Raw genomic sequence first — 13,058 nt, 5'->3', positions numbered from 1 at the left:
GCTGGTGTCTTTACGGACATATTCAATCTCTCCCTATTCCAGTCTGATGTCCCCACGTGCTTCAAGATGGCCACCATTGTTCCTGTCCCCAAGAATGCAAAGGTAACTGAACTAAATGACTATCTCCCTGTAGCACTCACTTCTGTCATCATGAAGTGCTTTGAGAGACTAGTCAAGGATCATATCACCTCCACGTTACCTGTCACCCTAGACCCACTTCAATTTGCTTACCACCCCAATAAGTCCACAGACGATGCCGTCGCACTGCACACTGCCCTATCTCATCTGGACAAGAGGAATACCTATCTAAGAATGCTGTTCATTGGCTGTCGCTCAGCATTCAACGCCATAGTACCCTCCAAGCTCATTATCAAGCTTGAGGCCCTGGGTCTCAACCCTGCCCTGAGCAATTGGGTCCTGGGCTTCCTGACGGGCTGCCCCCAGGTGTTGAAGGAAGGAAGCAACATCTCCACTTCGCTGATCCTCAACACTGGGGCTCCACGAGGGTGCGTGCTCAGCCCCCTCCTGCACTCCCTGTTCACCCATGACTGAGTGGCCATGCACACCTCCAACTCAATCATCAAGTTTGCAGACGACAAAACATTAGTTGGCTTGATTACCAACAAAGACGAGACAGTTGAGGGCTCTCGGAGTGTAGTGTCAGGAAAATAACCTCTCACTCAACGTCAACAAAACAAAAGAGATGATCGTGGACTTCAGGAAACAGCAGAGGGAGCACCCCCCTTTCTACATCGATGGGACAGCACTGGAAAAGGTGGAAAGTTTTAAGTTCCTATGCGTACATATCACTGACAAACTGAAATGGTCCACCCACACAGACAGTGTGGCGAAGAAGGCGCAACAGCAACTCTTCAACCGCAGGAGGCTGAAGAAATTTGGCTTGTCACCGAAAACCCTCAAACTTTTACAGATGCACAATCAAGTGCATCCTGTCGGGTTGTATCACTGCCTGGTACTGCAACTGCACCACCTACAACCGCAGGGCTCTCCAAAGGGTGGTGAGGTCTGCACAACGCATCACCGGGGTCAAACGACCTGCCCTACAGGACACCTACAGCACCCGATGTCACAGGAAGGCCAAAAAGATCAAGGACAACAACCACCCGAACCACTGAAAAACAGCTTCTATCTCAAGGTCATCAGATTGTTTAACAGCCATCACTAGCACAGAGAGGCTGTTGCCTACATACAGACTTGAAATCATTGGCCACTTTAATAAATGGAACACTAGTCACTTTAATAATGCCACTTTAATAATGTTTACATTTCTTGTATTACTCATCTCATATGTATATACTGTATTCTATACCATCTATTGTATCTTAGCCTGTGCTGCTCTGACATTGCTCATCCATATATTTGTATTTATATATTCTTATTCCATTCCTTTACTTAGATTTGTGTGTATTAGGTATTTGTTGTGTAATTGTTAGATATTACTTGTTAGATAGAATAGAAGCACAAGCATTTCGCTACAGTCACAATATTATCTGCTAACCATGTGCATATGACCAATAAAATGTAATTTGATTTGTATCTGGTGCAGCACATGCGGCCTACAAAGTTACAAATATAGGCTAGCGAATGTTATTTACATTTTTTTTGTGTAGAATTGTCTATTTGTATAATTAGTAGGCTGACGCATATATACCTTTCATAATATTTCCACTAATGTTATTAGCCTACCTCCTCTTTCTCTCTTTTGTTGCTTCATTTCTTCCTCGCTTTGAACAGTTGAATTAAATACATTTGGTTGTCTTTATCTTCATTCTAATGACATCCTTGAATAATATAGGAGTAGAATTAGATGCAGAAGGCTTTCACTTCTCTTCACGAAGATTGAATGGTTATGGGTCTGAATAAATAACTGCTATAGCCTAACGCCATCGTGCGTTCGCTCTTCTTTCAAACTACCCGTGAGTTCTATTGGCTTCTTTATTTAACATTCAGCGAAAAAGAATTTGCATCCCTCTTTGAATAGTCTATTGGTATAAGAAATGCAACAACAAAAAAACGTTGTTCTGCAAGCTATTCTAGTTTAGCTTTTCCTGCATGGGACTATAATTGCTAAGGAGTGTTTTTTAAGGAGAGGCCAGCGGAGCACAGGTGCTTGCTTATTGCGCTTAAGACAGACGCTATAATTTAGAAGCTTATTATGCATAACCATCATTAATTAGCTAAATATAAGGCTAATACTGCATGAGAGAGAGAGAGAGAGAGAGAGATGATATAAAGCAACGATATTTGAGTAAATAAAAATAATCTTTACAATTAACCTGTTGGGGATAGGGGGCAGTATTTGCACGCCCGGATAAAAAAACGTACCCGATTTAATCTGGTTACTACTCCTGCCCAGTAACTAGAATATGCATATAATTAGTAGATTTGGATAGAAAACTCTAAAGTTTCTAAAACTGTTTGAATGGTGTCTGTGAGTATAACAGAACTCATATGGCAGGCCAAAACCTGAGAAGATTCCATACAGGAAGTGGAAATCTGATTTGTGGAATCACCTTCAACACTTTGCCTATGAGAAACACCGTGAGTTAGGATTCATTTAGCACTTCCCAAGGCTTCCACTAGATGTCAACAGTCTTTACAAAGTGGTTTGAGTCTTCTATGGTAGAAACTGACCGAAAGAGAGGCTTGGAAAGTTGGTCACAGGGGGAGGGCCATTACTACTATGACGCGGGCGCCCATGGGTAGCCTTTCATTACGAAACGTTTAGTAAGACAATGCAATCGTCCGCCTTGAATATTATTGAAACTCTGGTTGAAAAAGGCCCTAAAGATTTATGTTATACAACGTTTGACATGTTTGAACGAACGTAAATATATATTTTTTTCGGGAACGCGCTAACAAGGAGCTATTGGGACATAAATTATTAACTTTTTCAAACAAAACTACATTTGTTGTGGACCTGGGATGCCTGGAAGTTCCTTCTGATGAAGATAATCAACGGTAAGGGAATATTTACAATAGTATATTTGATTTTAGATGTTTCCAAGATGGCACTAATCTGTATCGCCTAGCCTATTTTTCTGAGCATACCACCTCGTTTATTGCAAAGTGTGATTTCCCAGTAAAGTTATTTTTAAATCTGGCAATGCGGTTGCATTCACGAGATGTTAATCTATAATTCTTTGAATGACAATATTACATTTTAACAATGTTTTCGAATAGTAATTTTGTAAATTGTAGCGCTGATTCACCGGAAGCATGAGGGAAAATATTTTCTGAACGTCACGCGCCGATGTAAAATGCTGTTTTTATATATAAATATATTTATCGAACAAAAAATGCATGTATTGAGTAACATGATGTCCTAGGAGTGAATTTTTTTCTTCTATTTAACCTCTATGGGCTAGGTGGGACGCTAGCGTGCCACCCGTGGTGCACTCCATCAACAGCAGGTGCATTTCAAGAGCGGCAAATTTGAATCCAAATAAATGTCAAAATTCAAATTTTTCAAACATACAACTATTTTACACCCTTTGAAAGATAAACATCTCCTTAATCTAACCACGTTTTACGATTTCAAAAAGGTTTTACGGCGAAAGCATAAATTTAGAGTATGTTAGGACAGTACATTTACAAGAGTTGTGTGTAATGTTTTGTCAAGTCAAAGACAGGGTCACCAAAACCATAAAACCAGCTAAAATGATGCACTAACCTTTTACAATCTCCATCAGATGACACTCCTAGGACATTATGTTAGACAATGCATGCATTTTTAGTTCTATCAAGTTCATATTTATATCCAAAAACAGCGTTTTACTATGGCATTGATGTTGAGGAAATCGTTTCCCTCCAATAACCGGCAGTCAAGTCAGCGTCACAAATTAAATAATTAAAATTAGAAAACATTGGTAAAATATTATATTGTCATTTAAAGAATTATAGATTTACATCTCTTGAACGCAATCAACTTGCCAGATTTAAAAATAACCTTACTGGGAAATCACACTTTGCAATAATCTGAGCACTGCGCCCAGAAAAATACGGCGTTGCGATACAGACTAGACGTCATGTTGGGGAGATCTAAAATCGAAAATACTATGTAAATAATCCATTACCTTTGATTCTCTTCATCAGATGTCACTTCCAGGTATCACAGGTCCATAACGAATGTAGTTTTGTTCAAAAAAGCTCATCATTTATGTCCAAAAATCTCCGTCTTGTTAGCACATGATGTAAGCCAGCCGGACTTCTCGTCATGAACGAGGGGAAAAAATTTACGTTCGTTCAAACATGTCAAACGTTGTATAGCATAAATCATTAGGGCCTTTTTTAACCAGAACATGAATAATATTCAAGGTGGACGAATGCATACTCTTTTATAACGTATTGGAACGAGGGTACCCAACATGAACTCCGCGCCAGGTGTCTAATGGGACATCATCGTTCCATGGCTCTTGTTCGGTCAGATCTCCCTCCAGAAGACTCAAAACACTTTGTAAAGGCTGGTGACATCTAGTGGAAGCAATAGGAAGTGCCAAAATATTCCTCAGCCCCTGTGTTTTTCAATGGGATAGGTTTAAAGGTAATACAACACATCAGGTATCCACTTCCTGTCAGAAAATGTCTCAGGGTTTTGCCTGCCAAATGAGTTCTGTTATACTCACAGACACCATTCAAACAGTTTTGGAAACTTTAGAGTGTTTTCTATCCATATATAATAAGTATATGCATATTCTAGTTACTGGGTAGGATTAGTAACCAGATTAAATCGGGTACATTTTTTTTATCCAGACGTGCAAATGCTGCCCCCTAGCCCTAACAGGTTAATCCATTTTGAATGAAGGCTTTAACACAAGAAAATGTGGAATACGTCAAGGAGTATGAATACTTTCTGAAGGCACTGTATAGTTATCTGTGTGACACACTGATTAAGGGGGCAGGCTTGTCACCCCAGCCACTGCCAAGCCATCCAGACGGCCAATCACTTCTGTTGGGTTTAGCACAGACACTCAGCCACCAGCCCTCCGTAATGGACTGTGTACTCTACATGTGTAAAGATGAAGCTAATATTTATAATGATAGTAACACTAGCAATATTAATGAAAGCTTTATTTAGAAAGCACTTTAAAGGGCACCACTTTGGGTTAAACTAATAGCCATGTCTGAAAATGCTTCTTTGTTTCTGTCCTGTCTTGTCTGTCTGTTTATTTCCTTCTCCCTCTCTAACTCCACTTCTGTCTTATCAATGTGCTCCTGCTTCTGTTTGGTCTTAACTGCTGATGTAAAAAGTGCTCTATGGACAAATTCAATGGATTGATTCCCTTCTCTGTGTGGTGCAGTCTGTTGGTGAGCCAAGTGGGCCAGAATTTCACCTTTGTGCTGACAGATATCGAGAGCAAGCAGCGGTTCGGCTTCTGCCGCCTCTCGTCAGGGGCCCACAGCTGCTACTGCATCCTCAGGTGAGACCCGAGTGTGTGTGTGTGTGTGTGTGTGTGTGTGTGTGTGTGTGTGTGTGCGCGGAGAGAGCTAGAGCGTGCACAAGAGATTATTTTTTTACATCAGTTCACTCTGCCCTTGGGAAAGGTAGAGACAGAGCTGTATTTCCTATTACACTGACAAATACTTACACTTAAGAGAATCTTACTTTCCACAAATTATCATTCATTACAAATAATTTGAGAAGAATTTAAGAAAAATCTAATATTTTTGGGGTGAAAAGCCAAAATGTGTGGTCTCCTGCCACAACCTGAGGAACAGCCAGTGAAAAGCTGAAACGTAACAATAGTTTTAGCATTTTTTTGGTACCATGAGGCTTTTCAGTTGACTGGCCTAATAATATTGTTTTTATACATTTTTAATTCTCATTACCATTGTTGTTGTAGTTTCTTTTAGTTGCTTTTAATGTTAATTCCATATCCACAACTATTATTGTTTTATTATTGCTGTTGGTCCGACCACTTTTCTTATATGTGTACATTGACAATGTAAGTAATTTAACTTGCCATGTCAGTAAAGTCTATTGAATTGAATTGAGAGAGAGAGAGCGAGAGAGATCCATTCTATATGCCTGGCGCACCACAAGGTACACTGTCGGCACCATTGAACTTAGATGTTTTTTCAGACAACAGAGGATTGTTGTTCGGTGGGGGTCATTATAATGCAGTATACATGTTGTTTGGAAGTCAATTGTTACTACTTTATTCTATAGTTTTATATTCTGCATTATCACAGTAGGGAAAATGCTTAGGGAGAGTAGCATTGGAAAGCAGTGGAGGTACAGGACAGGAAAGCACAGTAAAGGAAAGGAAAGGATAGAGGGCATGCTGAACCCTTGACTCTGAGTAGTTTTGACTGTACCTTCGCCAGTGGCTTTTCCCATTGTTCTCTGTTCAGGTTACAAACATGTGATGCGCACGCACACACGTACGTACACACGCATACACACACACACTTTCACAAGGTCTCTCTCAAACACACACAATCAATGCATGATCACCCTACATCTTACCAAGTAATCCTCTGCTGACCACCAATAGCACCACTTGCCAATCTGGTCCATAGGCAGAGCGCACAATTTGTAGATGGTCATTTGACCTGGGCCTTGATGTCGGTGGTGAGCCTAGAGGGAACTGACAGCATTTCAGGTCCCAGGGCGGACAGCCACTTTAAGACCAGAGAATGTAGCCTGACTGTGTGTGTGTTCATGACCCACATGATAGAAAGAGTGAGGAAGTGTGTATTTATGGGCATCTCATTTTATCTGTGTGTGTGCGTACAAGCGTGTATGTTTGTGTGTGTGCACTCATGTCACACGTGGAGCAGCAGCTATAGTATCCAGTGGTTAGCCAAGTCACCAACGATTTGGGCAAAGCCCGGAAAACATTCCCGGATATCCCATCACTCGGGTGCTTTGAAATCCAATCACTCTAACCTCAATGTTTTGTCTCTGACTAGTAATTCCTATGTGCACCAGAGGCCACCCCATCTCCTCTCTACTAATTTGTATCTATGTGTATTAGGGCTGACCCCAATTAGTTCACTGGTCGATTGTTTGGTCGTTAGGCTGTTGGTCGACCAAGATTATTTTAGTCGAGCTGTAACAAATAAATAAATAAATAAATAAATAAATAAATATAGTTTGTCTGTCCCGAGCTCACTGGCACTGAAAACTAAGGGTCCAGAATATTTTATACAGTGTTGCAAGTTCGCTAGTGCAAGCTTTGGGCCGGATTCAAGTTAATAATTGACACCATGTTTGAAGTTCGTTGCAGACAGGCCATGTGTAGCCAATGTGATTTATAGGATATTTATTTTTAAATCAGGTTATTTCCTACCTGCAGGCTGCAATGTTTTTAATTGTTGGCTTTATATAGGCTATTTTTGCATAGTTGGCAATGACAATAGAAGTTACTTTTTTAGGTTTGTATCATTTTCATTTAGATTTGGATAGAATTTTGATTAACCACATGACAATGATTTTGAGATATGAAGACGTTATTATAAATTAAATTAAACTTTTTCCCAAAATGTGCATATGAAAACCATAACTGGCACGCAGATCAGTAGAAATGGTAAGATAAATTGCAGACTCCTCGTGTAGCCTGTTACCGGCAAATTCAGGAGAGTAATGGCAGAATCTGCGAAAGCAAGCAGGAGCGGGAGAAGAGTAATTTGCTCAGGTTAAGTTTTTTCCCCCTCTGGTTACCTAGATCTCTGGCACCCTCTTGAGGCATCAAACTGCAAGTCTATGTGTCTATATATGGAAAAACATACAAATGTAAAGGTTTTGAGCAATCGATTGGTCGAAAGAACCGACAACTTTCGGTCGACCAATATTTTTTTAGTTGGGGACACCCCTAATGTGAATGCTGGAAGAAGGACCTTTTTTTTTTGCTTGGTTATTCCTTTTTTTGAAGGTTCATAAAATATTAATGTTGACAAAAATCCTTACACTATTGTGTGAATCTGTCTCTCTCTTTCAGTCTTACTGCTTTTTATCTTTTTCTTTCTCACTTGTTTGATATCTGCCGTTCTATTTTTGTCATCTCGTTTCATCCCCCCTCTCCTAATCTCTTTATCTTTCTCTCTCCCCCTCTCTCCCTCTCGTCGATATCCACAGCTGTTAGATGTCTAACCAGTCTCAAATGCAGGATCTACACACAGTCAGCCCTATAAAAGGACAATACTTTGAAAATATGTATTTTTGGTTGAAAAATACATCTTTCAACCAATTTTGCTCACTGGGAAACTATCCGTTTATATCTTTTTCATGTTGATTCTTAGTGTGCTAGTCCCACAATGTACACTAGACATAACAATAATTCAAACCCATGCATATACAGTACCAGTCAAAAGTTTGGACACACCTACTCATTCCAGGGTTTTTCTTAATTTTTTTACTATTTTCTACATGTAGAATAATAGTGAAGACATGAAAACTATGAAATAACACATTTTACCGTTATTTTGCCAGGTAAGTTGACTGAGAACACATTCTCATTTACAGCAACGACCTGGGGAATAGTTTCAGGTGAGGGGAGGGGGATGAATGAGCCAATTCTAAGCTGGGGATGATTAGGTGTCCGTGATGGTATGAGGGCCAGATTGGGAATTTAGCCAGGACACCGGGGTTAACACCCCTACTCTTACAATAAGTGCAATGGGATCTTTAATTACCTCAGAGAGTCAGGACACCCGTTTAACGTCCCATCCGAACGACGGAATCATGTAGTAACAAAAAGTCTTAAACAAATCAAGATTTCATGACAGCTTTGCACACTCTTGGCATTCTCTCAACAAGCTTCATGAGATAGTTACCTGTAATGCATTTCAATTAACATGTGTGGTATTGTTTCAGTGTAATAGCTACTGTTAATTTGACACTGCAGTTAGATTAACAGGAATGTAAGCTTTCTGCCCATATAAGACATGTCTATGTCCTGGAAAGTTGGCTGTTGTATACAACGTCATTATAGTCATGTTAGTTCACATTTGCCACAACCGTCCCAGTTTAGGGACACCCATCCCGTAGAGGTTAATGCATTTGAGCCAATCAGTTGTGTTGTGCAAGGTAGGAGTGGTATACAGATGATAGCCCTATTTGGTATAATACCAAGTCCATATTATGGCAAGAACAGCTCAAATAAGCAAAGAGAAACGACAGTCCATCATGATGGCGCCGATAGAAATGGCAACTTCACTTCTAGTCCTTGTGCAGCATTTCGTTTTTTAATGCATTATTTATTACATTTTTAGCCCAGAAAACATTAAGTGTTATTACATACAACTGGGAAGAACTATTGGATATCAGACAGACATCAACTTACCAAAACAACCAGCACTACAACCAGGAATACGACTTTCCCAAAGGGGATCCTTTTTCTGTACCTCCCAGGGCATTTGAAGTGATTCCAGAGGCCGACCCAAAACAACACCGCTGGAGGAGAGAGTGCCGGAGCGGTCTTCTAGTGTGACTTCGGATGCGCCCACACTACCCACCGCTTACGAGTATATTACTCGCGAATGTCCAGTCCCTAGTTAACAAAGACGACAAATTCTGGGCAAGAGTTGCTTTCCAAAGAGATATCCGGGATTGTAACATACTCTGTTTCACGGAAAGTCCATACAGCCAACTGGATTTTCAGTGCATCGCACCTATAGGAATAAACATCTCTCCGGTAAGTAGAATGGTGGGGGTGTATGTTTCATGATTAACCTGTTAGGGCTAGGGGGCAGTATTTGCATGGCTGGATAAAAAAAATGTACCCGATTTAATCTGGTTACTAATCCTACCCAGTAACTAGAATATGCATATACTTATTATATATGGATAGAAAACACTCTAAAGTTTCTAAAACTGTTTGAATGGTGTCTGTGAGTATAACAGAACTCATTTGGCAGGCAAAACCCTGAGACATTTTCTGACAGGAAGTGGATACCTGATGTGTTGTATTACCTTTAAACCTATCCCATTGAAAAACACAGGGGCTGAGGAATATTTTGGCACTTCCTATTGCTTCCACTAGATGTCACCAGCCTTTACAAAGTGTTTTGAGTCTTCTGGAGGGAGATCTGACCGAACAAGAGCCATGGAACGATGATGGCCCATTAGACACCTGGCGCGCGAGTTCATGTTGGGTACCCTCGTTCCAATACGTTATAAAAGAGTATGCATTCGTCCACCTTGAATATTATTCATGTTCTGGTTAAAAAGGCCCTAATGATTTATGCTATACAACGTTTGACATGTTTGAACGAACGTAAATATATTTTTTCCCCTCGTTCATGAAGTGAAGTCCGGCGGGCTTAGATCATGTGCTAACAAGACGGAGATTTTTGGACATAAATGATGAGCTTTTTTGAACAAAACTACATTCGTTATGGACCTGTGATACCTGGAAGTGACATCTGATGAAGAGAATCAAAGGTAATGGATTATTTACATAGTATTTTTCGATTTTAGATCTCCCCAACATGACGACTAGTCTGTATCGCAACGCGTATTTTTCTGGGCGCAGTGCTCAGATTATTGCAAAGTGTGATTTCCCAGTAAGGTTATTTTTAAATCTGAGTTGATTGCGTTCAAGAGATGTAAATCTATAATTCTTTAAATGACAATATAATATTTTACCAATGTTTTCTAATTTTAATTAGTGGTGCTGACTTGACTGCCGGTTATTGGAGGGAAACGATTTCCTCAACATCAATGCCATAGTAAAACGCTGTTTTTGGATATAAATATGAACTTGATAGAACTAAAAATGCATGCATTGTCTAACATAATGTCCTAGGAGTGTCATCTGATGGAGATTGTAAAAGGTTAGTACATCATTTTAGCTGGTTTTATGGTTTTGGTGACCCTGTCTTTGAATTGACAAAACATTACACACAACTTTTGTAAATGTACTGTCCTAACATACTCTAAATTTATGCTTTCGCCGTAAAACCTTTTTGAAATCGTAAAACGTGGTTAGATTAAGGAGATGTTTATCTTTCAAAGGGTGTAAAATAGTTGTATGTTTGAAAAATTTGAATTTTGACATTTATTTGGATTCAAATTTGCCGCTCTTGAAATGCACCTGCTGTTGATGGAGTGCACCACGGGTGGGACGCCTGCGTCCCACCTAGCCCATAGAGGTTAACGACAGTGTAAATGTAACAACATACAGGAACTCATGTCCTTTTGTTCACCTGACCTAGAATTCCTCACAATCAAATGCCGACCGTATTATCTCCCAAGAGAACTCTGCTCGGTTATCATCACAGCCTTGTATATCCCCCCGCAAGCGGATACCAAGATGGCCATCATGGAACTTAACTGGACTTTATGCAAATTGGAAACCATATATCCTGAGGCTGCATTCATTGTAGCTGGGGGATTCAACAAAGCTATTTTGATAACAAGGCTACCTACATTCTATCATCATATCGAATGCAGTACACGAGCGAGTAACACGCTCGACCATTGCTTCTCTAACTTCTACGATGCATACAAGGTCCTCCCCCGCCCTCCTTTGGCAAATCTGACAATGACTCCATCTTGTTGCTCCCCTCCTATAGGCAGAAACTAAAACAGAAAGTGTCTCTGCTTAGGTCTATTCAACTCTGGTCGGACTAATCGGATTCCACGCTTCAAGATTGCTTTGATCACGTGGACTGGGATATGTAGCCTCAGATAATAACATTGATGTATTCGGTGAGCGAGTTTATAAGTAAGTGTATGAGATGTTGTACCCACTGGGACTATTAAAACCTTCCCTAACCAGAAACTGTGGATTGATGACAGCATTCGCACACCTCTGAGAGCACGTACCACCGCATTTAATCATGGCAAGGCGACTGGAAATATGACCAAATACAAACAGTGTAGTTATTCCCTCTGTAAGGCAATCAAACAAGCAAAGTGTCAGTATAGAGACAAAGTGGAGTCACAATTCAACGGCTCAAACACAAGACGTATGTGGCAGGGTCTACAGACAATCATGGATTACAAAAAGATAACCAGCCCCGTCACAGACATCAATGTCTTGCTTCCAGACAAATGAAACAACTTCTTTGTGTGCCTTCTTTGTGGTCTGCTTCCAAAGACTGTTGGCTCTCCTTCTCCGTGGCCGACGTGAGTAAAACATTTACCGCCCCAGACGGCATCCCTAGCCGCTTCCTCAGAGCAAGCGCAGACCAGCTGGCTGGTGTGTTTACGGACATATTCAATCAATCCCTATCCCAGTCTGCTGTTCCCACATGCTTCAAGATGGCCACCATTGTTCCTGTTCCCAAGAAAGCTAAGGTAACTGAACTAAATGTCTATTTCCCCATAGCACTGACTTCTGTCATCATGAAGTGCTTTGAGAGACTACTCAAGGATCATATCACCTCCACCCTACCTGCCGCCCTAGACCCACTTCAATTTGCTTACCGCCCCAATAAGTCCACAGACGATGCAGTCGCCATCACACTGCACACTACCCTATCCCACCTGGACAAGAGGAATACCTATGTAAGAATGCTGTTCATTGACTACAGCTCAGCATTCAACACCATAATACCCTCCAATCTCATCATTATGCTTGAGACCCTGGGTCTCGACCCTGCCCTGTGCAACTTGGTCTGGGACTTCCTGACGGGCCGCCCCCAGGTGGTGAAGGAAGGAAACAACATCTCCACTCCGCTGATCCTCAACACTGGGGCCCCACAAGGGTGCGTTCACCCATGACTGCGTGGCCATGCACGCCTCCAACTCAATCATCAAGTTTGCAGATGACACAACAGTGGTAGTCTTGATTACCAACAACGACGAGACAGCCTACAGGAAGGAGGTGAGGGCCCTCGGAGTGCGGTGTCAGGAAAATAACCTCTCACTCAATGTCAGCAAAACAAAAGAGATGATCGTGGACTTCAGGAAACAGCAGAGGGATCACCCCCTTTTCCACATCGAAGGGACAGCAGTGGAGAAGGTGGAAAGTTTTAAGTTCCTCTGTTCATATCACTGACAATCTTAAATAGTCCACCCACACAGACAGTGTGGCGAAGAAGGCGCAACAGCACCTCTTCAACCACAGGAGGCGAAAAAATTTTGG

The 13,058-nt window shown here is 41.0% G+C and overlaps 1 protein-coding gene across 4 annotated transcripts in view; it reads left to right on the top strand.

The window, feature by feature from the left end:
• LOC106562885 (DENN domain-containing protein 1A) overlaps window positions 1–13,058 on the top strand; it is a 280,022-nt gene that overhangs the window by 94,580 nt on the left and 172,384 nt on the right. For all 4 annotated transcript variants that reach the window (XM_014127956.2, XM_045689822.1, XM_045689820.1 and 1 more), the window contains exon 5: window positions 5,322–5,441. In XM_014127956.2, coding sequence (XP_013983431.2) covers window positions 5,322–5,441 — 120 coding nt within the window. The remainder of the gene's footprint in view (window positions 1–5,321; window positions 5,442–13,058) is intronic.

Source organism: Salmo salar, chromosome ssa11 (genome assembly GCF_905237065.1).
Source record: "Salmo salar chromosome ssa11, Ssal_v3.1, whole genome shotgun sequence".
In the NCBI taxonomy this organism is placed as follows: domain Eukaryota; kingdom Metazoa; phylum Chordata; class Actinopteri; order Salmoniformes; family Salmonidae; genus Salmo; species Salmo salar.
This window is presented reverse-complemented; position numbering and strand designations above follow the sequence as displayed.